This window comes from the organism of the source record quoted next, unplaced genomic scaffold (assembly GCF_019419815.1).
Source record: "Pyrus x bretschneideri cultivar Hongxiangsu unplaced genomic scaffold, Pyrus_bretschneideri_v1 Contig12, whole genome shotgun sequence".
Classification (NCBI taxonomy): domain Eukaryota; kingdom Viridiplantae; phylum Streptophyta; class Magnoliopsida; order Rosales; family Rosaceae; genus Pyrus; species Pyrus x bretschneideri.
The window spans coordinates 7796026-7823689 of record NW_025999413.1 but is presented as its reverse complement, the minus strand read 5'-3'; the positions used below and the strand labels follow the sequence as shown (position 1 = coordinate 7823689).

General features: G+C 34.9%; 3 protein-coding genes across 3 annotated transcripts; all 3 read left to right on the top strand.

Moving 5' to 3' along the window:
• Positions 1 to 10161: 10161 nt before the first annotated feature.
• Positions 10162 to 14577, top strand: LOC103964174 (UDP-glycosyltransferase 82A1-like). The gene is made up of 2 exons (XM_009377077.3): positions 10162 to 10748; positions 13461 to 14577. The coding sequence occupies exons 1-2, from the start codon at positions 10250 to 10252 to the stop codon at positions 14393 to 14395; spliced, it is 1434 nt and encodes a 477-aa protein (XP_009375352.2). The 5' UTR covers positions 10162 to 10249; the 3' UTR covers positions 14396 to 14577.
• Positions 14578 to 15437: 860 nt separating this feature from the next.
• LOC103964161 (OVARIAN TUMOR DOMAIN-containing deubiquitinating enzyme 11) lies at positions 15438 to 19910 on the top strand. The gene is made up of 10 exons (XM_018651617.2): positions 15438 to 15854; positions 16360 to 16560; positions 17333 to 17406; positions 17813 to 17867; positions 18140 to 18214; positions 18498 to 18571; positions 18693 to 18741; positions 19085 to 19169; positions 19408 to 19464; positions 19586 to 19910. The coding sequence occupies exons 2-10, from the start codon at positions 16393 to 16395 to the stop codon at positions 19630 to 19632; spliced, it is 684 nt and encodes a 227-aa protein (XP_018507133.1). The 5' UTR covers positions 15438 to 15854; positions 16360 to 16392; the 3' UTR covers positions 19633 to 19910.
• A 1196-nt stretch (positions 19911 to 21106) lies between these two features.
• On the top strand, positions 21107 to 27561 carry LOC103964162 (heat shock 70 kDa protein 17). Its single transcript, XM_009377063.3, has 15 exons — positions 21107 to 21245; positions 21664 to 22467; positions 22726 to 22958; positions 23553 to 23712; positions 23856 to 24101; positions 24204 to 24340; positions 24478 to 24802; positions 24896 to 25057; positions 25432 to 25506; positions 25593 to 25693; positions 25863 to 25932; positions 26178 to 26234; positions 26369 to 26430; positions 26833 to 26905; positions 27014 to 27561. The coding sequence occupies exons 2-15, from the start codon at positions 21706 to 21708 to the stop codon at positions 27209 to 27211; spliced, it is 2661 nt and encodes an 886-aa protein (XP_009375338.2). The 5' UTR covers positions 21107 to 21245; positions 21664 to 21705; the 3' UTR covers positions 27212 to 27561.
• Positions 27562 to 27664: the final 103 nt, after the last annotated feature.

Genomic DNA, 27664 nt, shown 5'->3' with positions numbered 1-27664 from the left:
CTAGAACATTGTGACGCTTAGTCCACTCGCCCATCCTTTAGTGTAGATAATATCGTTTGTTAAAATACTTAATAATCGTGAAACTTGGAGCCCATGTAGAATTAAACCACTCTTTTAAGTTTATGAAAATTATAACTCAAAGTTGATATAAAAGTACAAATATATCAATAATTGTAGTTTTGACATTTTCTTCAAAGATAACTCTTATATTTCCATATTTGAAGCGGAGAATGAATATTGTAGACAAAGTGTCGATAACGACATGTTTTGTCTTGTTTAAGAGTGATTTGACAATTACTCATGCTGAACCAACCCAAGTGTATTTGTCCTCTTATATTTCTATATATAGGTGAGGATAAGGCATTTTTCTGGAAAGATAAAGTTGGCAATGGGACCATCCCTCATGTTCCTTTGCGTTTAAGAATCGATGACACAAACACAATGCAGGTTTTGTCAAACACGCGTGCCTTTGAAAGTAGTCATCCACTCTCACGTAATGTTTGAAATTTGATAAAATATAGCAGAAATAATTGAACGAGAGAAACAAATCAACCACTAAATAAAGTATAAACAAATAAATAAAAAGAGTAGCCATATCGCTTAATTTATTATACAAGGATGAGAAACTGGGACAATCACACCGTCCAAATCTACATCAACAATATCACACACCGTGATTGTACTGTAATAACACAAAAAACTAGGTAGAAGTAAACACAAATGATCAAAAATATTGATCGGTATGAATGGCTGGATATATCTTCAAAAACATGCATCCAGCATGCAACAGCAACAGAGGGCAGCACAGCAGCCCTTCCAGAAGCCATCACCCTTTGACTTGGTTTCTACCGGAACCGCGTTTTGGGGTTCATCTCTTGTCGGGTAGCCGGCTGGTGGCGGAGCTTGCACGTAATAGGGACCCTGAGCGGGGCCGGAAGCTGGAGCGGGGTATCCTGCTGCACATCAATTAAACAAGGTCATTCCGTGTAATTAACAATCAATTTTACATAGAATTCAGATCAGGACGTCTTTAAGATTCGGAAATCCTATGCGAAAATTTTTAAAGAGCTGATAGTATTAAAAAAAAAAAAAAAAAAAAGTAAAACAATGTATTGATGTTAAAAAACAATCACTTAAATCAAAATAAATTTTAGCACTTACCGATTGTAAGTTTACAAATATCATTAATTATACGTAAAAAAGCTACAAACATAACCTTCATTAGATAACCAAAACCAATTCAATCTTTAAAAAAAAAAAAAAAACCCTTCAAAAGTCTAACTTTAAAGTTCACTTGAAAATATAACCTTATTGTATAATAAAATTGGAAAACTACCGTTTGTGAGGATGTTTGTGAGGGTGTTATTATTGACAATTAGAATATCTCATTGCACTAGAAAATTTTATATTGAGTGAGATGCTAAGGATGCTAAATTTATAGACAAAATTTAGTAAATTAAATGATATATAAGTTGATTAAATTATTACTTAAGCATTGATAAACATGATTATTTTCTATTTATTCTTATAATGAATGCACAATGAGATTTTAAATTACTAACAAAAACAATTTTCTAAATATATAACATTATTACATAACATTAGATGACAAAAATTTTAGGCCCTTCAAATTTGGAGTCCTGCACCTTTGCTTCACCTCCCCCCTTCCCCCAAACGCCCCCTCTGATTCAGATAAAAACTAGGAAAAATTTGAAATATGTCTAATTTTATAGGCCACTTTTTGAAATAGGTCTAATTTTTAATGACTTTTAATTTTTAAAATGGTCTAATTTTTAGTTGCTTTGACCCATATCAAAAGATCCCAAAAAACTAATTAAAGAGAAGAACAACGATCAGCTAGTATTTTTCACCTAACAACTGTCGTTCATGAGATTGTTTTAACTCGAGAAAAATCTTAAAGAAAAGTTGAACATGCAACTTAAAAAATTTGAGGAATCAAGAAACTGAAATCCTTGATCGACGGAAACTAAATATTCTCCAACAGTATATTCAAATTAAATTCAAGAACATATATATGCATGAAGATCTGGATTTTTATGGGAAGAAATTAAGATAATACGAGTGAGGGTGGAGTTGAAAAAGTACCTGCTGAATTAGTAGAACTCATGTTCGAACAAAGGCGAAGATATGGGAAGATTATAAGGTATATTGGGGTTTAGAACTTTAGATAACCAAAATACTTGGAAGGCCTTGAGTTGCTGCTTTGAATTGTTGGTTTAGAAGACGATCGATGATGAATATATATACATACAGAAAAAAGCGCAAATGGATGGAGTGGTTGTTTCGTAGATGGCAGTCGCGCGCTCGTACGTGGGCGGCTAACACCGCGTGAGGAAGAAAGAATACCAAGCCGATAAAAGTACCCCAATTAAAATGTCATCAAGGTTCCCAAATGGCAGGCAATGCTTTTAAATGCAAATGAAAGTCATTTCTGATTACGTGGCTAATGTGACCACCATATTCTAAAAGTCTCTTTCCTTCGAGCATTTTACGAATTATAAGATATGTTGAGAGTTGGCACGTGCATTTACTACATCAGATATTCGACAAAACATGATATGCAAAAATCACTAATTCACAAGCTAATTAAGTCTTACAATAATTAATTTAGTATATAAATTTAGCCCTTCTAGTATTATTTTTTTCTTAACAAACAAACTCTAATAAACTGCAAAAGCAAACTCCTACACGATGAACTAATAGTGATCCTTTTTGCCAAATAGTAATCCTCCTACACATTGACACGTGGCCCCTGCTTACGTAATTTCAACCGTGCGACTCATTGAAAAGGCCTTTATTTAATTTAATTATTGTATTCCATTTCTATATTCCTCAGTTGAATTCTCATCCAATATTCGTTACAACTGGGGAAGGGTATATGGAATCAGTATCGACACGACCTTCTAGTATCTTCTACGTTAAGGAAATTTGGAAAGAAATTATCTTCGGATCTCTTCCTTTAAAATTCAGAAATCAATGATTTGGATCTTTAAAAAATTTATTCAATGATTAAAAATTATTATAATTTTAAAAAGATTTTACTAATTTTTTTGTTTTTAATCATTGAATCAAATTTTAAAAATTTAAATAATTTAATCTCTAAATTTTGAAGAGAAAAATCTGAAGATGATCGCTTTCCAAGAAATTTAAGGGTGTGAAACTGTGAATGCAAAAACGCCTATCAAGAAGTCAATTGAATTAAAATAATTGAAATATCTTTTGCTAGACGTAGTGGTTTGGGGTTGATGACGTGGTTTTGCATTTTGGGTGATGACGTGGTTTTGCATTTTGGTTGATGAAGTGGTTGAGTTGTTTCGCTTGATTTGATTGTCGGTTGGCCCAGATCTGTGTGTCATTCGAAACGATTGCTTATCCCTTTACCTAATGGATAAATAATTGCACAGAATAGATGAGCCGCTGTTGGAAATATCTAAAAAATGGGAGTCACTTGCAAAGTTTTAGCTGTGCCAAATACCAACTGTGGTTTGGACATCAATCGGTTGTACATGGATATTTTTCTAGGTCAGGGATAAGCACAGGAGCGAAAACGTTTTTTTTTTTTTTTTTTCATGAGTGAACGGATTTAACTAGTTAATCTCAATCATTTTTCTTTTGTTTTTTGATGAGTAGAAGAGCCAAATTCCGCTTAGGAGATCTTGGTCTTAAACAATATTAATTAACAATAAGTTTCCCCTACTGTGTTATCTTTTTTTAATATGTCATTTTCACCAAATTCGTGAATATTTTTATTGGGTGTTTCTATTTGAAATACCATTTTTTTTAAGTACATCGATATTTTTACTACTAAAGGGAAGTGGGAGTTCAGCAAAGTGACCCAATGGGCAACCTAATTTGGTATTGAATTTGCCGTCCACGAGATTCGAATCTAAAATCTCTTACTTCCAAGTGAATATAAATACCACTCTTGTTTTAGTTCAACAGCATTTCCAAGTTTGAAATACCAACATTCACGACTAGATTTCAACTCTTGTCTATTTGCTTGTACTTTCTACTTGTTTTTCCTATTCCAATTAGTTAGACTTAGAGCATCTTTAAAGAAGATGTCGAATTCTAAGTGGAGATGTCATTGTGCATACTTGGCATAAAAAATTCTTCTAACCGAAGTATTATTTGGTGACTAGATTTGAAGCCTTTGTAATTAGGAATCAAATTTAACATCAATGTCAAATTTATTTTTAATTAATTTTAATGGTGGGTCTCTCTTATTCTACTAATATTTCAACAGATAAAAATTATGTTTCATCAATTTTTAAAATAAATACAACCATTTAAAGTTCTATATTAATAAGAAAATAACATTTGACAATTCGGTTAGAAAAGTATAAAATTTGTTATAAGACTTCGGATTATCACGTTAACCATCAATTATAATTTAACTGTTATAATTTAACATTTTATTTGAAGATGGTCTTAGTGTTCGAAAGTCCTCCTAAGAGCATCTGATAAAAGTTTGTCACTCAACCTACATATGAGGCAAAAGTTACCAAACGCCTTAAAAATACCACTTTACTTAATTCCTTGGCTTGTGCTATCACTGCTATATACGTACTTTTAATGATAAGATATATAGGTGATGGGTGGCAATTTGCCCTAATTGATCAGCAAGGCAACTTTATCTGGCCAAAAACCCTTGAGGCAACTTCTTTTGGTCGAAAAGTTCTTTTGAGGCAACTTTGTCAAAACCCTTGTTTTATCATCGTTGAATAATGAACAAATTTACATATCCTTTGTTTTCATATTCTTTTTTTAGTATCTCTCGTGACATGTATCACATAACTATGGTGAACAAAATAAAAAGAAAATTGTGAAACAAGGAATACGTAAGTTTTACTCGTTGAAAGGATAAGAGGTGACATGACAAAAAAAAACTATTACCTTCTTCTCTAAAGATGCTCCTATATGTATCAAATTTTCACTTTTTGCTTGGGAGCGTGAGCTGCTAAATGAGCTTTCTTTCGAAACCCTTCTAATTGAATTTTTTGACTATATACAGTCTTCACTTAAAACAATAAATAACATGCACTCGGTCCATATACTCTAAGTTATTAGATGAGAGAAATATTAAAAATTATGATTAGGTTCTAAATAAAGGTCGAATCAATCACATAATCAACTTAGGTTCATACTTCTAGTCGAAGACGACGAGACTCAGCGGTTAAAGAGTTTCGGCCAAGAATAGTTTCGAGTTTATTAAGAGAATATGCTGAAGAGTCATAATATTATCAGAATTGTATCATTTGGTAGACATAGCCATCATTGAATTCATCCCTACAAATATTAGAGGTTTTGCAACGTAGAGAGCCTCACTTCAACTCAAAACGCTCTACGTGGAAATGCTCACTCTACGCAAAAACCCTCGCTCTATGCGAAACCCTTTTCATGCACGCTTTTTCTTGGTTTTTTTTAGAAAAAATAAGGGAAAAAAAAAAGAAGGAGGGGTAGGGATTAGTTACAAATATTTGATTGTAACTGAGAGAAGCAAGAGGGTCAACCTCTTTCATATATACAACATGGATTCTGGCAATGTCGTTAGACTCTCACATCGATTCAAATGAATTATCCTTTCCATGAAGGTAAATCTTTGCCTACTAGGCAAGACAATAGCAAGTTACAAATGTTGTCTCTGTAGGACATGTATTTTTGTTACTATGAAATTCATAAATGAAGTAGTTAATGGTGGGGTTACCCAGTAGCGGATCCAGAATTTTAAACTCGGAGGGTCCCAATAATAAAGGTCAAAAAATTAAGAGACAAAAATAACATTGAAAAGTTTAATTATAAGATTGGAGTTTTATTCTCGGGTCTCTTTCAAAATTATTCAAATATAGGGTGCTTTTGGCTTTGGTGAAAAATCTTTCCATTTTCTTATTTCTACATTACACAATTGATATAAAATAAAATTAAAAAAAAAAACACAAAACACAAAACATATACCAATAAACTAAAATTCCATCTAAATTCCAATAATCACATGAGTATACAAACATAAAGCATATCAATAATCATATCAAATAATTGACTATAAACCTCCATCAATATCTAATATAATTTAATTAAGATTAGATTAGAATACCAAAAAACTTGCATGAATTTTAAACCAAATGGTGGTGGTGTGGAGATTTGAAACAAATTAAGTATGATATTGGAGTAAAATTTAAATATGGGATCGGGTAGGATTTAGCATTTTAGGGTTTTGAAAATTAGGGAATTGGGGATTGGGTGAATATGTGAAAATCAGGACAATGGGATAGGGGAAGGGATGGAAAGAGTGGGACTTGGGGGACATGCTAGCTGGGAATTTAAAACAAAATATACACTAACGACTACGTTTTGTATATTGTTTAAAAAAAAAATTAAAATAGTTGACCAAATCGAGCGTTTTGGGCCAAGCCTTAAAAAAGAAAACTTCTTCACGCGGTCGTCTTCTTCAAAGACGCCACCGCTCAACCGCTGCAGCTTGCACACACAAGCCGTCCTCCTCGAGTGTGAGGGGTCCTTGAAAATTTCAAGCAACAATTCAAGGTTGCTGAGGGGTCCTGAGATCTCCTAGGTCCCTCTATGGGTCCGCCACCAGGGTTACCATTATCCTTTTTGTAATGACGAATCTTGTATGTGTTCCTAGGAAAAGAAAGTTGTCCATTTTTCGGGTTCTCGAAGGGGCGTGGAAATACATAAGAACTCTTGAGTGGAAATGGGAAAGAGATGTAACTCCATTTTCTTTGGAAATGGCAAGATCTTTGGTGCAAGAAGGAGTTGAAATTTGTATCTCACTACACAAATCTCGAATTTAAACTCATCAATTAGTGATAAATAGGATGATGAACATCACCATAATTACAATGATGAGAAAACATATTTGGTATGCCGTGTGGTGTTATTGACATTTTGACCACGTTTATTTTTTATTTTTGGCTTCCCACTTTATGTCTCTATCCCTCTACAGATGAACAAGGCATTTTATTTATTTATTTATTTTAACAAGCGATATTATGTACACTAAAGGGGTGAGGGAGGGCTATAATAATGTGGTTTAAATTCGCCTTTTACGATAATCGAACCTAAAACCTCTCACTTACAAGTGAAAAAGAATACCACTAAACTGTAGTACTAAGCGACACAAAACATTTTTTTTAATATTTTACGAAAGAAGACTTGAACTTATGACATCTAATATATACCGCTAAATTAGAATCTAACTACATTCTAATCCTACCGGTTTATGATTCCCATCCATTTAGGTTTTATCTTTTGCTTTCAACTATCCATTTTCCCAAAAACAAGAAAAAGATCTATGATACATCATTCCCTTACCACGTATAAGATTTACGCTACACCTCCGAATATCTTCAGACTAGTGCTTTTTATCCATTTTTATCTCCACACACCCTTATTAATTTTTATTTATTGATATTCTTTAATTCATTCAATCTGACTGACCTAAAAGTGAAAGCTCATGTGAGAGGTAAAAATGAGTGTAAAAATAACACCACCCTATTTTTAAACCATACGCATTGTGGTGATGTTGATAGGTCGGAATAGGCTAGAGATCAAGAATTTGAGCCTTCCGTTGTCACAAAGGAAAACTACACATATTATTTAAGCTGGTCCAATTGTGATCGTGAGAATCATGCTTATACAAGATGTTTGAATTTACAACTCGTATCATGCTTCGTTTTCTAGCATTATCTAATTAAGTATATTATCACGTTGCATGGTTGGCGGATGAAGGCTCGTGAGCCTTCAAACTTCAACTTCAACTTTATTGGTTTCTTTCAATTGCATGGTGCACTAGGAATTGGCGTTTTGCTTGAGTTTCTCATGCGTTTTACACTTCTCTTTCCACCATCCAAAGTCAGCAAAGGTGGTTCTGCAGCAACCTACACTTTTTATAGTACAAGGAAGTGGACACAGGATTCTCCATCTGAGTGGAGAATTATGAAAGAAATGATGCAAGTTTGATAACTGTTAGAATAGTTAATAAGGCATTAGCAACTTCTTTATTTTTATTTAAGGTACTTTTGATGTTTTATATCTTATAATTTTCTAGTAGAATAACGATTATGATTCATTTCCTATCTTCTAATTCAACATGAATTAAGTCTCGATAAGATGTGTTCTTTCATTATGTAATCGTCTTGCCAAATTATGGTATTTTCTTTATTTTAGTCAACGGAATATATAAATTTCTAATCAATTTTTATTTTTTCTCGCCTTTCGCATTATTATTTAGGCTAAATTTCCACAAAAATCTCAAAACATAAGATCGAATGTGTTTGAAATAACTATCTGCAAGAAATTATTGGAAACCAATTGTTTTCTTCTTTTCCATTTTACCAAAAGTTTAACATACTGTAATATTCTAAAACAAACAATCCAACTTTATAATATCATCTAAATGAAATGAAATGTAAAAGGTAGACATAAACATCAAAGCCACTTCGACTATTGATCGATGAAGTAGTTGAAAATGATGTGTATGGGCATTTAAACGTGGATCAAAATTCATCACGTGTAGAAAAAACACAGCCCATGCATGCGTCAATCAATTACAGTTATCGGTGCCCCTAAGCCTAACTTGAGTTCCTCCGGGCAATGAGATGCATGCTTTTAGAGGAGTTCGCGTCCACTTAACGAAAAGATGAAAAGAGTTGGCCTAATTTGGCGCGAGTGTTTTCCCACATCGGATAAACGAGGGGTGTATAGAGGTATAGCCAACTGGAAAAAAAAAAAGTACAATGTGCGTATATAGCCAACTTGTTCCACTTAATTTTTGTTTTGGAAGTGATTAGTACGAATTAACATTGCAACTGGTTGTGAATCATGCAGATATTGGATTTGTCTCCTACTGTTTAATTTATTAGAATTAGATACTTTAATTTTAATTGGGGGTGTATGTACATAGCATAAAGGCCGCGCTTATATTATAAAAATATACCACAAGTTGGATTATTACAATTAAAATTGTACTTTTATTTGAGCAATATTTTTTAATTTAATATAAATTGTTTTGAGTAGAGGTTTGACTTTCAGTGTAACTAAGAGAGCAGATTGCTCTAGCCAATTAGTTACGCTTAAATCTGCAATTTTTTTATTTATATATATATAAAGTTCATACACATAAAAATTCAGAGCAGCTTGTATCGACTAAATGAACTCACTGCGCGTGGCAAGGCTTTGTTGCTCAAATAATTAGGACAGCGTTCACCATGCAATCGAGGTTTTGAAATTCGGAGTTGATATGTGATCATAGATTATATTTTAGTTTCTACTGTATATAAATAATTTGACTTTTGAGGTTTTCTCACTAACATGACAGTTTTGAGGGAACTGCAATAATTAAGTATATTTTGAAATTAACTTTGTTGCCAAAGGAGTGAAAATGAACGTGGTAGCAAAGATCTGCCATCTTCGGTCTTGATAATTTGTACCTACAAAATAATAAGCACGTTTGATCAAGCTAAAGCAACATGCGTGCCCATGAGGTTGGTTAGGGGGTTGGCCAAGAGATCTCCAATGTCTAAGTTAGTTTCTCTGAAAAGAGTGAGTATTTAGGGCTTGTATGTGTAGCAAAAAGCTCATTAGAAAATGGTGTAAATGGAGTATTTATAGGAGGTGACCGACCATGGTAGGATTCTACACTACACATGGCAGCTTCCAATTGGCCAAGGTGTGTCGTCCGTAAGATGGATGAGGAAAAAATAATCCCGAAGATATTAATTAGGAAATAATATCTTGGGTTGATATGGTAAGTATCCTTGATTAATTGTGATGAGAATTCTTACTTGTTTGAGTTGATCTTCAATCAGGAATATTGTATAAGAGATAGTATTTGGTGATTAATTATATCTTTAATGCCTTGAATTTTCCATGCCACGAGTAGGGATTCGGAGCTTGCTAATATTGTAGTTAGTTGCTCAAGCCTTGAACTGTGCGTGGGAATTATTGTGATCCCTACCCATTTAATGAGGACAATATTGTCTTCTTCAAAAAAAAAAAGTCCACTGTATTAGTCTCCAAAAATTTGAGATTATTTTTTGCTCCACAATTAAGTAGAGGCTTATAGTTTATAACAGTACACATCATGTTGCACATGCATAGTTGACTCACCCCTCACTTTCTATAAACGTAGGCCTTGTTTCAGACTCCCGAAATCAATCACTAGCAAAATATACGCCATACATGCTAAAAGAGTCAGAGATAGAGAAAGATGGGAAACATGAAGTGCATAAAGAGGTCCAACTCCAACCCCATCATCATCCTGGTTCCATATCCAGCGCAAGGACATGTCACTCCCATGCTTAAATTAGCCTCAGCCTTCCTCAGCCAAGACTTCAAGCCAGTGATGGTCACTTCGTACTATATTCACCACCAGATAGTCCGGAAAGTCGAACCAAAAGACAAGATTTTGTGCATGCCAATCCCAGATGAATTGGACAAGGACACCCCGAGGGACTTCTTTGCCATTGAGAAGGCCATGGAGAACAACATGGCAAACCCTCTAGAGAGACTTATTCATCAGCTTGATGATAAGGATGGTGATGAAGTTGTGTGCGTAGTTGTTGATTTGTTGGCATCATGGGCTATAGATGTAGCCAATAGATGCGGGGTAGCCTGTGCTGGGTTTTGGCCAGCTATGCATGCCGCATATCGCTTGATCACTGCAATTCCAGACATGCTAAGGACAGGTCTCATTTCTGCTGATACAGGTTACTTGTTGATAATATTTTATAGTATATGCATGAGATCATCATCTACGTCTTCGTTTGCCTTTTTTAGTCTCCCTCTTTTGGTTTCTTTAATGGCATAGTAACTTACATAACATAACCACACTATCGTCGTAACATTTCATGTCAATGATACATTGATATGCGAACAAAATTGAGATATAACACATAATGTCACGATGATAGTAAGTATACTATGAAAAACTGATACTAGTGTCTTCTAAGTTCTCATTTCATATCCATAAAAGTTTATTGTTGTTTGTACCAACTTGGTCATTATCTAAAAGATTATTTGGAATTAATGTGTTCTAGGTGTTGTAAGAGATGTGATAACTAAACAATATTGTTTACATGGTATGCATTTATTTTTATTTACAAATTAATCGTTTGACTCCGTACAAAGTGTGCATTTATTTTATTTACAAATTAGTATAACAAAAGTATAAAATTATCAATATATATGTATATATATGTCAGATTTTCATTTGTCTGTCAAAAGTCGAGTATTTCTGATGCATATACATAATTTTTTTTCAACATTTATTATTATTAATGGGAAAGGAGAACCCGAAACTCTTACAATAACTTAGAGGGAGTCAAAGTTTGAAACCTAATACCTATTCACTAGGATATTAAATCATATGCATTATTTATTTATTAATAAAATTGTATGATGGTATTTATGACTAAGACATTTCATAGTGTGACTTATGTGAAGCAGGCAAGTGGATCACATATTAATATCTATTACGATCGATAATTTTATAGTAAATGTAGGCATTATTCTAATTAGGAACAACATGGGGTACATGTTTTTCAGTTAAATATGTACCGAAGAAAACTAAGATTTCACTATAAAATATATTGGCAATATGATGAGTAATTTAACCTTTTATAAGCTATTGCAAGGTCCATCCTCTCATCAGTGTGGGATTCATTATCAATACACTCCCTTACGTGTGGCGAATTTTCAAACCTAATAATTGGACAACACAAACAAGGTGACATGGAGCGCGTGTGGCCCTTGGGCTTCACACGTGGGACAACCTTGCTCTGATACCATGAAGAAAGTTGAGGTTTTATCATAAAATCAATTGGCAATATAGGGAGTAGCCCAACTTCTTATAAGTTTTTGCAAGATCCCTCCTCTCATCAATATGAAATTCATTCTCCACAAACATCCATGTAGATATATTGAAGTAAGCAAGTTGAAAACCACTGCTGGGTGGATGAATTTTAGGTCCGTATTCCACACACTTTGGGTTTGATTACTGGCACTAGTGAATCGCACGATGGTGCCTAGAGGGAGGCTGAAATATTTTTATGAGTCTTTCCGGCCACTAGAAAAGTGGACTGCCGTGGCAAAGCCATCAAACCTCTTTTTTTAGGAAAAAAAAAAATTAAATAAGCAAGTCGGACAAAGTACGGTTAAGTATTATTGTTGTTAGGGTTCAATCCATATAAATCTTCTCAAAATGTTGTAGCTGTAAATTAATATTAAGCTTGAATATATTAGAGGCATATGAACGTCATAACCATCCAACGTGTATCAATTAGTTGAACATGACATTTTTGTAATTTAAAGATGGAGTAGGACTTTGATCCAAGGCCAAAAATCTAAGCTGTTATTGGATTTAGTCTAATTGTCTTATTGTTCAATTTTAATTAAAGTTTTTTTTATTTTTTATTTATGCATCTATACTTAAATATTTAAATATAAAAATCTAATCGCTTTCAATGAAAAATAGTTAAAAGAAAATTTATATATCATTATATATATTTATATATATATATATAAAATATAATACTATATCATAGGTTGATAAAATATATTTCATCTATGATAGAGATGTATACGAAAATAAATAAAACTTAATCTACCTATCATCCATTAAAATAATTCAAAAAAATTTCATCATCCATACATTTATAAATTCATATACATGATGATATATATTGTACCTAAAACAAATATTAGATAACATAGTTAACCTAACCTGATGAGGTAGAAGGAAAAAATCGTGATACAAATTAGGAGCAGTAATAAGGATAAACAATATTTAATTTTTATATTTAATCTTAAAATTAAGTAATAAACAATCCCATAAATAAAGAGATATTTATTACAAATAATAAAATAAATTGATGTGGATAATCGAGCGGACCTAATCTATGGACTAAACAATAATTCACAAAATTAGATTTATATAAGTTTACCCTTTAAGAGATTAAAAAAAAAACACTAAAAAATCATCTTCTCTTTTTCTATAGCATAACTTAACTGAAGTTTCTTCAAAACGCTTACTCGAGCCAAAGCAAAATGCATATGAAACAATTCTAAAACTAAATGATAATCAGACACGTTCCAACATTGACGAAGCAAATTAATTTGGTTTTTGAACTTTTGGAATTAAGACATTAATGTGATACAAATAGTATTATAGACTTAATAGCTCGTTTAAAAGTGCTTTATAGCGATTGACACCATTTTTAGTAAAAACAAAGTAGATCTTGGAGAGTTACTTGAAGTGTTTCACACAAAAAACACATATTTGGTTGCTTCTTCCAAAAAACACTTAAAGTCCTTTTGAAACCCCAAAATCAATTTCACTAAAAACTCTTTTAGTCATTTCAAAATCATTTTCAAACGAGCTCAGACACTAACGTGTATATAATATAATATAATCTTGGCAGGATTTCCAAAACAACCAGGTGGTATATGCTTATCTAATCAACCTGTGCTATCTACTGAAGAGCTGCCATGGTTGATTGGCACTCCAGCTGCAAGAAAAGCAAGATTCAGATTTTGGACTAGAACCCTAGAACGATCGAAAACGCTTCAATGGATACTAATAAATTCTTTCCCAAATGAATACACCATCAGCGATGAACAACATCAACAACTCGGTGATCAATTGTTCAATAGCACCAGAACCCAACAACCTCTTGTTTTCCCAATTGGTCCCTTGAGCAAGCACACAACCACCAAGAACCCTAGCTTTTGGGAAGAAGACACGAGCTGCTTAAACTGGCTAGACAAGCAAAACCCTAACACAGTTGTTTACATCTCTTTCGGAAGTTGGGTTAGTCCAATTGGAGAGGCTAAGGTTAGAAGCTTGGCATTGGCTCTAGAAGCTTTGGGAAAGCCATTCCTCTGGGTGCTTGGATCTTCATGGCTTGGAGGCTTACCAATTGGGTACTTGGAAAGAGTGGCAAAACAAGGCAAAGTTGTGTCATGGGCCCCACAAATGGATGTCTTGCAACACAAGGCAGTGGGATGCTATCTCACACACTGTGGGTGGAATTCAACAATGGAGGCCATTCAGTGCCAGAAGCCTCTCCTGTGCTATCCAGTGGCTGGGGACCAGTTTGTAAATTGTGCATACATTGTGAAAGTGTGGAGGATTGGGGTGAGATTAAGTGGGTTTGGACAGAGAGATGTTGAGGAAGGATTGAGAAGGATGATGGAGGAGGATGAGATGAGCAAAAGGATGAGGAAGCTAAATGAAAGGACTATGGGAGATGAGGCTAATTTGAAAGCTGTGTCAAATCTCACTGCCTTCACCGATCAGCTTAAGATGTTTACACTTGGGTATTCTAATAATGGTGTTTATGACTATGTTTTCTAGATTAATTATTCTATTTAGTTCTTATGTAATTTTGTTGAGAGATTTTCTTTTTGTATTTGTTAACTGTAGAGAGATGTTCAACACTAGTGGAATTCCATCCTAACAATGATAAAGAATTGGTATTATTTACAATTAAAATTTTCATTGTTAATTTTTTTATATATAGGTGGTATCGTAATTTAAATAAGTTATAGTATTGGGGGAAAGATTCGAACTTGAGTGCATATAGGAGCACTATCTGCTCTAGCAAAAGTAGCTACCCCTCGTCTACAATAATTAGGTTATAAGTTGTAATTAGTGGACTCCTTGGACGTTCTTAATCAACTTGATGATAACTACTTTATCATAATCAACAGCCAAAGTAAACAAAGCAAAGCACCAAAGTAAATGAGAGACATTCAAAAGCAATACAAGAAGCTTCCCATTTTTTTATCTTTTTGTAGTTTCACGTGTGACAAATCACATAAAATGCCACATAGATTGGCATGCAAATAAGTAAGAACACTATGGTAACTTATTTAGTAGAGATTAAGTCATAAAAAGATACTAGCTAGGCGTAATGAAACATACATTTGGTGCAAGGGAGTCACTTGTAGAAAGAGAAATAAGGGCGTGATTCGAAAATTCTCCTCCTTAGTTGACAAAAAAAAATTATTTTAATACGTAAAAGAATGTAAATGTGAACGTAACTACGTTAGCTATAAAAAATGTGCGCCAACTTTGCATCAAAGTTCGAATTCACTCCTATGGATATTCTCCACTCAAGCGGGGAGTGGTATTCTTATTTTATCCTTATTCATTTCTTTCAATTTGATTTGACCATCGAAACCATTTACTTTTTGATTCACCTTTTCAAAAAATCACCTAGCGGAAAATCAGTGTTGCAAAGATTTAGTTGCATGATAAGGAAAGACAAAATAAAATAAAATAAAATAAAAAAAAAATCTGAATTAAAAAAAAAAAAATCAATTTGACATCCCAAGTCTTGACTCATGATTCACACGGTTTATAGAAGTTTGGTGTTGAACTTGTTTCATTTTTGTCGTGTTTTCTTGTCGGAAGTAGAGGATGACGTTTTGTCAAAGGCTCCGCAGCGCTACCCATTCAATTCCAACCTCCAACCCTTTCCTTCCCGGCTTTTATTTTTTTATTTTTTTCTCTGACCCTTCTTTTGGCTACCAAGTCAAATTTCGTTTTCCCTTTTTTTCTTCCAGATATTTATTATACAGTTCAGCTACCTAGGTGGAATATATTTACAGTTTTATTTATATTTGTATTTATATTATCTTATTATTTTCAGTTGCATATCTTCGAGTTCATCCAATTCCTTGTTTGGTTGCTGAGAAAATAAGACAAAGAGAAAACTTGGATTTGGGATCTTCCCTGTTGGATTTGCTTCTGTGGACTGCTATATTCAGCTCAACAAGTTCATTTGATTTAATTAAAGCTCAGCTGAGAGGTACAAAGACTTTCTCTGCAGAATTTTTTTTTTCTCAGGAACTGAATTTAGTTGCAGGTTCTTATTCGTTCGGTTTGTTTATATAATAATTTATGCTTTTCAATTACTTTTAGATTATTTTTTAAAATTTAATTTAATTGCTGCTGCTATTGAATTGCTTTCCTTTCACACTACATCTGCTGTTTGGCTGGTGAGAAAGTGCAATGAAATAGAAAATCAGATTATGTCAAGATCAATCACTGTGTTTTCCATTCAATTCAAGTAAAGCCTTGCACTTCCAAGAATTTGATGATAATCGAAATGCAAGATAGAAGATTTTCGTTTCGTTTTTTTTTTTTCTAAATTTTCTCAGCAACCAAACAGATGATAAGTGAAGGGGGAAATTGATATGTCATTAATCCATACATTAATCTCAATTTTTAGGGGTTCTAGCTCGTAGCTACCGTTATGACGGTTACTGTTTTGGATTACTTTGACGAGTTATTACACTTGACATGTTTTGTAGGGGTGTGTTTGTGATCTGTCTAGTTCAGGCGGTATGAATGGAAGCTACAGCAATGCGAGTGCGAGTTCAAGCTCGAGTTTAGATAGCAGCAATCATGATACAGAGGATGATCAAGCCATTGCAACCATCTTGGCAGAAGAGGAAAAGGTCAAAGTTGATCGCAGGCTTGGGAAGAGACTGTCCCACTTAGATTCGATTCCGGTAATGTTCCTTGCTAGTCATTATGTCAACAATGTTTCTAATTCCCGGATTAGAGGTGTGCCACCCTAATGCATCTTGTATATATGCATATATGTATATATACTATATAGGTGAAGATATGAATATATGTATCCATTTGTTGTATCGATTTTATCAAAAAATTAAGGGAAAATTAAGCCCATGACTGATTTTTCTCTGTTGGTTGTTATGAATGGGAAATAGCTAATGTATGCTTTTGGCAACGCAAGCAGAAATTGGCGATATGTTAACTAAGTCACACCCTTCACACCTTATGATACTTGGGTTGATCTTGAAGTTTCAAATTCTTTTTTCGAGGTGTTACTTATACATTCCTTTAGACATAAATTTGTGCTGGTGTAGTAGTGTTACTAGTGTATGTAGTATGGGATATGAAATATCATTGCAAAATAGATGTGGGCTTTTGATACTTTCGACACACTAGTTTTCTTGTTTAGTTTTAATATGAGCACCATTTTCCTGCCTCATATACGATTGCTTGCTATGTCTGTTGGAATTGAGGAGGCATTTTTCAAATGTCGTTAGGTCTATATCACTCAATTAATTCTTGCTCCGCTGTATGAGATAGGTTGCTTGCTCCGTTATCTTAAGATAAATAATATACTCTCTGCCTACTGTCTGAGCAGTGCATAGATGCATGAGATAACCTTGTTGTCATTTGACTGAAAATTGGGTAGCTTATTGGTATTTAACTGGATATAAATATGTACCCACTGATTTATTGTGTTTGCAGCACACTCCCCGCGTAAATGGGGAGATACCTGACGTGAATGATGCGACCCAAGACCATGAGCGCCTGTCGGCAAGGTTGTAATTTCTGCAATGAGCTCTCTACATAATTTCTACTTGATTTATATCGCTACCTTGGCACTTTTTACGTTTACTGAGCTTTCCTTTATTCAGTGCTTATAGTACACGAGTTTAGACGGTATAATTTGATCATAACTTTACAACTCTTATTTTCTCAAAACTAACTTTAGAAAAATCCTTCTCTCTTTTTTCCGAGAAGGCGGGGGTGGGGTTTATTGTGAGCTGCTCATATCGAATAGCCTGGTATCCTTTGCTACTCTCATTTGGGTATTATATGTTGCTGAACTAATGAGAGATGTAACTATGACCAAGCAGCTTTGTTGTGCACTTGGGTATGTAGAGGGATGGTTTGGTAGCAGGAAGAATCATCTTGATTGTAATAATATCTTTTTGATTGATTCAGGTTGGCAACATATGATTTATCCGAACTGCAGATCGAGGGCGATGGAAATTGTCAGGTTTGGCTGCAATAATTAATTTGTCACCTTATTGTTTTCAAAGTATTTGCATCTGTTGAGATTCTATTTATCTTATACATTGAAACGCAAAGGCATACCAAACGTATATTTTAACATATTAGGTTTTTGTTATTTTGTTTACTTGGGTTACATTGTTGTAATGCAATTGATTTGTCAGCCCACATTTATTCGTTTGCATCCCTCTTCTTCTCTTTTGGGAGGAGAGAAGGGGTTTCCGACTAATTCTAAGATATTTGGTTAACATGCTGCAGTTTCGAGCAATAGCAGATCAATTGTTTCGGAATCCAGAATACCACAAGCATGTAAGAAAACAGGTGATAAAGCAGGTACGGCTGATGAAATTCCTCCATTTGTTCATTTTCATTATATTAGTTTAGTTACCGTAGGCTTTGATCGATAAGAAGATTGTATCTTGAGATAATATTTTCATCTATTACTGGTAGTGGTATGAAATCTTAATACCTTGCTGTATGGAATGGATGCAACATCTTAGGAGTAACACTAAGATAGCCTTTTATGTTTGAATTTTTTCTTGCTTTTCGAATTTTCTTTATATTGGGTGTTTCTTAATATTTTTAATTTTTTTTATTTTTATGTTTTATGTTTCAGCTAAAGCATCACAAAAAACTCTATGAAGCTTACGTCCCAATGAAATACAGACGCTACCTGAGGAAGATGAAAAAGTTAGATTTCTGCTTTCATGCCTACTAATTATTTACCGCAAAATTTGAGACATATTGCAACGTATATATCTAACTGTTACTAAAAGTTAACTTAATTTTGTACTTAACACTGTGGCACTAGAACCGGGGAGTGGGGAGATCATCTTACACTACAGGCAGCTGCAGATCGAGTAAGTTCGACTCTACTTTTACTCCCTTTATTCAGGTGCTTTTAAGGTCACTTAGTGAAAATTTTGACTTTCTCTTCACCACACCGTTTATGTTGTCGAGGTTTATTTTGTATATGGTTGTGACTTGAAATTGTTACCATGTCAGACCGAAAATGTAAAAGGAAGTTGTTAAAATGTAGTTTTGGTGAGATCGAAGTAAAGAATTGTAAATCATTGTTTATTTGCATACGTTGATTCTTCTGTTTGCTCTCTGGTAACTCCATAACAGTTTTGTTCTTTCCTGCTTTATATAATGCTAAGTTTCACAGTGATTGGTTTCTAACAGTTACGGATTCTTCTGTAGTTCGGAGCCAAGATTTGTTTAATCACCTCTTTTCGAGACACTTGCTACATCGAGATTCTTCCTAAAGATGGGAATCCTACCCTAGGTAAATCTCATTTGCTTACTCTATCTTTACTTGAATCGTGAAAGTCAAAAGAAACTGCACAATGTACATATTAACCAAGTGGTACTGATATGCTGTGGAAAATCAAGCCAAACTAGCCAAGTTGGGCTTTTGGATGGAGTTAAACTCATAACTTGATACGTACGCGTGGGTTGAAACTTCGTCATAAAAATATAACGAGGTTGTGATTGTTTTTGTTTCAACTTTTGTGGTGTTTCAGAGCTTTGGCTGAGCTTTTGGAGTGAAGTGCATTATAACTCCTTATATGCAAGTGCAGGTGATGAACTAAACCATTGCTTATACTTCTTATTTGCAATTTGTTTCTCCCGACACTTCGGTGTCGGTACCATTGAAGATATAATCAATCCTCTGATTCCTTTTTACCAATCTGTTTACAGATGTTCCGACGAGAACTCCCCGAAAGAAGCATTGGCTGTTATTCTAAAGTTATTTCAAACCGTATTCGGTTTCAATTACTCCGTATACAAGTTACACTAGTAGCAAGTATATTATGGCGACGGGCGTTGTAACTTGGTGTAAACTAACAAGAATTCAGATCTTTCTTTCGAGTTAACGTCGGTACGCCGGAAATTAGACTTCAGATATCTGTAAATAGAAGTTACATGCTGAAGGATCACATAGCTTTTTCTGTGTGTGTTTCTGCGGATTCTTGTATAAAGTCATCAAATCATTTTTCCAACAAGTGAAATGCGGTTGAAGTCATCTCGCACATCAGTTGGCAACTAAACATCGTATGCGCAATTTAACTCGTAAAAAATGTCACTAGACCAATCGGTCATTGCGAGTTTAAAATGTCACTAAACCAACTGATCGTTGCATTTAGAGGTGAACTACAACTCTAAATATCACTTTCCACACTCCTCGTCCTTTGTACCGTAAAGTGGGAGAAGTTATTTAGGGGGTGTAGTCAAACTAAGATTTTAAAGAATTTTAAAAGTGATAGATTTTATAGGATTTAAGAGGATTAAAGACTCCTACAAAATTCATATGGATTTTAAAGAATTTGAATAGATTGTGGTGGAAGGATTTGAAATCCTAGGGGGTGAGGTTGAATTCTTTTTAGTCTTGGTTGTATATACTTTTTGCTCTCAAATCTCACAAAATCCACAACTTATTGAAATCCTCCAAAATCTTAATTTTTTGAATACATTTAGATTTGGATGGATCTTAAAATCCTTTAAAATCTTTTAATTGACTATACCTAGATTTGAATGGATTCTAAAATCCTTTAAAATCTTTTAATTGATTACACTAGGATTTTAAAGTCTTTTAAAATCCTCTCAAATCCGAGTTTGACTACACCCTCCTTAATTGCCAACAAACTAAGGAGTTGAGCAGATGCAACATCTAGATCTTCAACCCAATTTAATTCAGGCTTTTATTCAAAAGTGGTCTTTGGTATTGACATAATTTTTAAATTTGATTCTTAATAATAAAAATCGATAAAAGTGGTGTCTGAATTTGTTTATTGTAAGTCATTTTGATCATTCCATAAAAAATCTGTCAATATCCTTATTAAATTGGCCAGTGACCATCTTTTTCACATTATTTTTGTTAAATCAACTCTTTCACTTATTATTGATATATTTTTCGCAGAAAAATTAAAAAAATTTACCGCAAATAAATTTAGGGATCAATTCTATGAATTTTCATTAATAATGACTAAAATAAGGAGTTATAGTAGACGGTTTGCCAAAAAACCTTAAATTTATAGATCTCTATTTCCACGGTTAATCGAAAGTCATGCAGCATCGCGCGCCAACACCGAATGATGCACGAAGAACCTATGATAACCGTTGGCACAACACCGCGGAGCGTATCACTGACTTCCACGTGTACACTACGCCACGTGGATCTTTCCAAGTGGTAGTTCACTGTCCTAATTTTCCACGTAGGCATTTCTTGTGTTTAAATTCCCTGCATCTTCCAGCACTAACTGAGAAAGTTCTCGCCTTCACCTTCTTTGTACGTTTTCTCGTCAACCAAACAGAAAATTGTGCCGCCAGTCTTCTGGAGAATGCGATCTGCACATTACTGGTATCTCTCTCTCTCTCTCTCTCCAATTATCTCCGTGCATTCATTTTTCTCCTTTTCTATATCCGAGTTATTTTTCGATTTTCTATCGACGTGAAATATTCAAATTTTTAGTCCGCTGTTTGGTTGCTGAGAAAATGGAAAACGTAGTGTAGAAAAAAATTAGGGTTTAAGCTAATTTAATTATTTTTTTTCATCGAATTTGATTTCGAATATCGAATATCGAATTGAAATCTGTACTCAGAGCAATCAATTGAGCTTAGTATACTCCCGTTTTCCATTTTCTTTGTGCCCAAACATCATAAAAACTGTAAATTTTCGAATGAATTTAACTGTTTTGTATTTGTTTTCTCAGTCGCAAGTCCGAAAATTGAATTTTCATGCTAATTATTTATCAATTTTTATTATTGTGTTTGTTCAGACGAAGCTTTGAAGTCCTAGGGTTTGCCGAATCCAATCTAGGATGGCGTCGATCTTATTCAAGCTAGGGTTGTTCTTATCCGTCCTTTGCATTGTGTTTTCGCCTTCTCAATGTGCAGTTATGAGTATAGATCTAGGCTCTGAATGGGTAAAAGTTGCGGTAGTAAACCTTAAGCGCGGGCAGAGCCCGATCACAGTCGCTATCAATGAGATGTCAAAGCGAAAATCCCCCAACTTGGTTGCATTTCACTCCGGTGATCGTCTTATTGGGGAGGAAGCAGCTGGATTGGTTGCTCGGTACCCGGAAAAAGTCTATTCTCAAACAAGGGACTTGATTGGAAAACCCTTTAGTTCCAGTAAAAGCCTATTGGATTCATTGTACTTGCCATTCGACGTTACAGAGGATACTACGGGAACTGTTAGTTTCAAAATTGATGATAAAGTAACTACTTATTCAGTCGAGGAACTAACGGCGATGGTCTTAGGTTATGCTGCAAATTTGGCAGAGTTTCATTCGAAAGTGCCTGTAAAGGATGCTGTAATTTCAGTTCCTCCATACTTTGGGCAAGCAGAGAGAAAGGGGTTACTCCGAGCGGCACAGTTGGCGGGGATTAATGTTCTTGCTTTGATAAATGAGCATTCCGGTGCAGCATTGCAGTATGGGATTGATAAAGATTTCTCAAATGAGTCAAGGCATATAATTTTCTATGATATGGGCACCAGCAGTACCTATGCAGCACTTGTTTATTTCTCGGCATATAATACCAAGGAGTTTGGTAAGACTGTTTCAGTCAACCAGTTTCAGGTAATTTCATTCCAATTCGAATTATTTTCTAGCATTTAATAGTTTGCACCGATGGTTAACACTTCCATAGTTTACATTTTACACATGTTACATTGGTTTCACAGTAACACATCTACCGTGTGTAAATAATCCACCGCGTGAAGTTCCTTCCTCCATGTATCTGTTATTTATGGAAGCATAGGTTACTTTTGATTCTCGTATGATATGCAATTATTTCGGCCAGTTCTCTTAAAGTTTATTCTCATTTCTCATGTACAGGTCAAGGATGTCAGATGGGACCCACAACTTGGGGGCCAGAACTTGGAATTACGGTTGGTGGAGCATTTTGCAGATGAGTTTAATAAACAAGTAGGGAATGGTGTTGATGTGAGGAAGTCCCCAAAAGCAATGGCTAAATTGAAGAAACAGGTCAAGCGTACAAAAGAAATTCTAAGTGCAAACAAAATGGCACCAATATCTGTTGAATCCCTTTACGATGATCGGGACTTCAGGTCGGTGGAATTTACAGTGCATTACTCTTTTATCCTTGTTGAAAAGTTCCTTTATCATTGTCTATCTTTATTAATTTAACTAGTGGAAGCAATGAGCAGAAGGGTGAAAAGAGTTCATGTGGCAGTGGCTTTGTCAATTATTGTTCATGCGGCATATTTTTACCGTTGCCATACTTCTGGTTGATATAGACTTTTATGTGTTTCGTGATTTCCCTTCTAGAGTAGTGGAAAATAGGCTATTTTAAGCATCTCAATTTGAATACTTTTCAGAGCTAGCTGGAATTTGTGTCATTAGTTGTCCAACGTAGTATATTGAACATTATCGATATGTAGTTGTGCAACTTATATAGATAGGTTTCTTTGGGATGCCTCTGTTTCCATTGTTGGAAGTTCTATTATTAATTACTATTTATTCCACTGCTATGCTGGTTGATGTAGGTTTCCTTATAAAAAGCTTGGTTTACCCTTCTAGATTTGGTGGAAAATAAGCTATGTTAAATTTCTAAAGATACATGTGTTTTCACCTTGTGTACTCTGGCAATTTGTGTTAGTTGTCCAAGTTGACAAACTGAACACTATTTATTTCCCTTTCAGGAGCACGATAACTCGTGAAAAGTTTGAAGAGCTCTGCGAAGATCTGTGGGAGAAGTCACTTATACCTCTTAAAGAAGTGCTCAAGTATTCTGGTTTAAAGGTAGATGAGATATATGCAGTGGAACTGATAGGAGGAGCTACCAGGGTGCCAAAGCTGCAGGTTTGACCTATACTCTCTCTCCCTTTTGCTCTGGTGATGTCCTACGTCACCTTGATATTAATGTTGCGCTATTGAATCTCGTCATCTCTGAGTTGTTATGAAGAGTGATCATGAGAAGGAATTCTCTATTTCTTTTATGACAGGCTAAGCTTCAGGAATATCTTGGAAGGAAAGAGTTGGATAGACATCTGGATGCTGATGAAGCTATAGTTCTAGGTGCAGCATTATATGCTGCTAATTTAAGTGATGGAATCAAGCTGAACCGTAAGTTAGGGATGATTGATGGTTCTACCTATGGGTTTGTGCTTGAGTTAGATGGCCCCGATCTTCAGAAAGAAGATATTACTAGGCAGACACTTGTGCAACGGATGAAGAAACTCCCCAGCAAGGTAAATAACATGGAAATAAATACCAAATGTTAGTAAAGGGTTTTATTTTATAGTTTTTCCCGTCTAAGTTCACTCACTATGTTTCGGTTTGCTATAAAATAGATGTTCAGGTCCTTTATCCAGAGCAAAGATTTCGAAGTGTCGCTAGCGTACGAGAGTGAAGATCTTTTACCCCCAGGTGCCACCTCTCCTGTATTTGCTCAGTACTCTGTGTCCAGTTTGACAGAGACAAGTGAGAAGTAAGGATTGGCATTTCCAGATTCTTTCTGTACGATTTTTTCGGCAGTGCTTTAAAGAAGTTCTACCTATATGTCCATGCAAAAGCATGAGATGAACACTGACAACATTTTATATTTGTCTTTTCCATCTTATTTAGGTATGCATCACGGAATTTGTCTTCACCCATTAAAGCAAGTCTGCATTTCTCTTTGAGTAGAAGTGGTGTTTTGTCGTTGGATCGTGCAGATGCTGTTATTGAAGTGTCAGAATGGGTGGAAGTTCCTAAGAAGAATCTGAGTGTGGAGAATTCAACTAATGTTGCACCGAACATTTCGACTGAAACTGGTGCTCAGAACTCTTCAGAAGACAGCAATGGCAATACTAATGATGGTGGAAATAGTAACACTTCCAACTCTACTGTAGAAGCGGATGTTGTTATTGAAAAAAAGCTGAAAAAGCGGACCTTTAGGATTCCACTGAAGGTATATGTTAGATAATTTTCTTAAAGTTCTTTCATGCTTCTCAACAGCTCATTAGAAGCTCGTATTTTCTCAAATCTCCTTTTCATATTGTAGATTGTTGAGAAAACAGTCGGACCTGCAATGTCTCCTTCAAAAGAATTTCTTGCTGAAGCAAAGCGTAAATTAGAAGAATTAGACAAGAAGGATGCAGAGCGGAGGAGAACGGCAGAGTTGAAAAATAACTTGGAAGGATACATATATGGTACTAAAGAAAAGGTGTGTAGGTGCAATCAAATATTTTTTTCTTCTCGGCATAAGAAAACCATCTTCATTGCATGATATATTTTTTTATGAATATTTACGATGTTTCCAAATATTTCTGGATTTTTCCGTGATATTGTGCCTTGCAATTGTTGTTTGATAAAGTTATTAATGTAGTTTGTTTTGTATATTTTTTGTCACATCATGCATTTGAGGATATTGCATTGACTTGCTTTGTATTGAATCTGATGTTATTTCTCCTTTTTGTGTCTTTTGCTTTGATAGGCTAAATTATTTTGTTCTAGTGCTAGTTTCCCTATTTAAAAATGTTTTTGGTCATAACAATTTGTTCTTGTTTCAACCTTTTAATGAATTCTTTCTTATACCAGTTTGAAACATCCGAGGAATTTGAAAAAATTTCAACTAGCGAGGAACGCCAATCCTTTATTGGAAAGCTAGATGAGGTAGACATTTCTTTATTCAACCCAAAATTCAGCTTCATCATATCTCTGTCCTAAGTTTTCTATTTAACCTGTTGTCTTTTTCTTAGGTGCAAGAGTGGCTTTACACCGATGGTGAAGATGCTACTGCTTCAGAGTTTCAGGAACGCCTAGAGATGCTAAAAGCTATTAGTGATCCAATATTCTTTAGGTATATTCCAGTTTAGTTTGTTTGGTTTAAGTTTAATTGAGGGTAATACTGCATTCACCAAGAAAAAAGAATTGGGCAGTGATGTATAATTTTCAGATGTAATTTCTACAAGTTAAGTCCTGTGTCAAGTCAATGCAATGTATCTGATCTGATGAATTCTTGGGTGCAGATTCAAAGAGCTTACCGCACGGCCAGAAGCAGTGGAACATGCTCGAAAGTACCTTGTTGAGGTGCAACAGGTAATTCAGACACTGTCATTTTTATAAACTTGGATTATATATCACATGTTAGAAATTGAGCTCGGGGATATTGTTACTAAACAAATATATAGGCTTAAGTTTTACATGTGAAATGGTTGCCATAGAAGGTCAATCACTGTTAAATAGTTAAAGAGCTATTAATAAAGTCCGCACCATTAACTATATGTCCTTAGTAAACTATGAGATGTGACATATTCATTTATCTTTTCCTCATTGTGTTGCAGATTCTAAGTGGATGGGAGTCGAACAAACCCTGGATTCCGAAAGATCGAACAGATGAGGTGCTTCAATCATACATGATCTGACTTAAAACTCTTTGTCAATTGTAAATAGTAGTTGTAGTAATGATCTAATTTAGCTGCCCTTTGATGGCCTCTGACGCTTAAGGTGTGGGAAATTTATGTGTGTTTACCAGGTTGCGAGTGATGCTGACAAGTTGAAGAAGTGGTTGGACGAGAGGGAGGCTGAGCAGAAAAAGTAAGTAATTGTTGTTGCTGTATTGATTTCTTTTGACATTATTAAGGTAACTTGTTGATGTCAACCTATGCACGCACATATAATCTTAATTAAGGAAACATGCAGTGATAGCCCATTTCCCTGTGCTTGATATCTTGCTTTATGTTGACGATTGTTGAATGTACCGTGTTGCACATTGGTGCTGAATTTTTTATTTGGTTTGAAAGTGTTGCTTTTTTCGTTAAAAATCCTGCAGTTAGAAGTTATTTATGTGCATAATTTCACCCGGTTCTTGATTTGCATCTTATTGATTTTGGCTACTGACCGAGATCCAGTCTGCTCTCCTTGATTATCCATCAAGTATAGCAGCAATTTTATGACAGTGCTTCCATTTATTTAACCTAGTTTTGTTCTTCCTTGAAGGACTCCTGCACATAGCAAACCAGCATTCACATCGGATGAAGTGTTCGGGAAGGTGTTTGATCTGGAAGACAAGGTATCCTTTCGATTCTGTTTCTCGGTTGGGAAAATAAATGAAAATGCGATCCACAAGCTATTTCTGTACAATTGTAATGCTCTTATCGATGACTTTGTCTTTGTCTAGGTTGCCAGCGTCAACAGAATCCCCAAGCCAAAGCCTAAAATTGAGAAACCCGCAAGCAATGAAACCGAGAGCAGCGGAGAAAAAGCCAAAGATTCTGACTCGAGTTCTGATAATTCTTCACAAGATGACCAGAAAGCCGGAGACTCAGATGACTCAGCAAATGAAAAAGTTGAGTCAGCGGGTCACGATGAGCTATGATCAAATCTAACTGACATGTCAATTAGCCTTAGTTACTGCCTTCCCAATCACTGGATTTGCATCGATACAGAGGAAGGGAGAGGTGCACCTGCAATTTTCAGGACGTTAGAAAAGAGTAGAGTTTGACGGTCTGAAGAATATTTGCTCAGGGACTTCTCTCGTGTTACTCATACAGCTATCATCTCATACCCACATTACGGAGGGGCACCAATCGATTTTCTGCGTCGCGTCGCTAGAAGTCTTGATCGTTATGTTCTTCAGACGATATGATATTTATAGGGAATTTTGCTGTTGAGGAAGACTTTGTATCATCTTATTTAAGAGAAGAGACTAGTTCTTTTCAGTTGACACTTTTTGCTCTCTTTGTGGCCTTTTCTTTCTCCTCCTTTTCTCGACTTTTCTTTTCTCCTCCATTTTAGCTTCTCACAAACGCTTATTCAATCATTTTCGTTG

Excerpts from the sequence above, each read along its gene's own strand:
- LOC103964174 (XM_009377077.3), top strand. The coding sequence starts at position 10,250 with ATGGGAAACATGAAGTGCATAAAGAGGTCCAACTCCAACCCCATCATC. Across the intron at positions 10,749-13,460 it reads TCTCATTTCTGCTGATACAG|GATTTCCAAAACAACCAGGT; the intron begins GTTACTTGTTGA and ends TAATCTTGGCAG.
- LOC103964161 (XM_018651617.2), top strand. The coding sequence starts at position 16,393 with ATGAATGGAAGCTACAGCAATGCGAGTGCGAGTTCAAGCTCGAGTTTA. Across the intron at positions 17,407-17,812 it reads CATGAGCGCCTGTCGGCAAG|GTTGGCAACATATGATTTAT; the intron begins GTTGTAATTTCT and ends TGATTGATTCAG. Across the intron at positions 18,572-18,692 it reads TACCTGAGGAAGATGAAAAA|AACCGGGGAGTGGGGAGATC; the intron begins GTTAGATTTCTG and ends CTGTGGCACTAG.
- LOC103964162 (XM_009377063.3), top strand. The coding sequence starts at position 21,706 with ATGGCGTCGATCTTATTCAAGCTAGGGTTGTTCTTATCCGTCCTTTGC. Across the intron at positions 25,058-25,431 it reads TATATGGTACTAAAGAAAAG|TTTGAAACATCCGAGGAATT; the intron begins GTGTGTAGGTGC and ends TTCTTATACCAG. Across the intron at positions 25,694-25,862 it reads AGTGATCCAATATTCTTTAG|ATTCAAAGAGCTTACCGCAC; the intron begins GTATATTCCAGT and ends TCTTGGGTGCAG.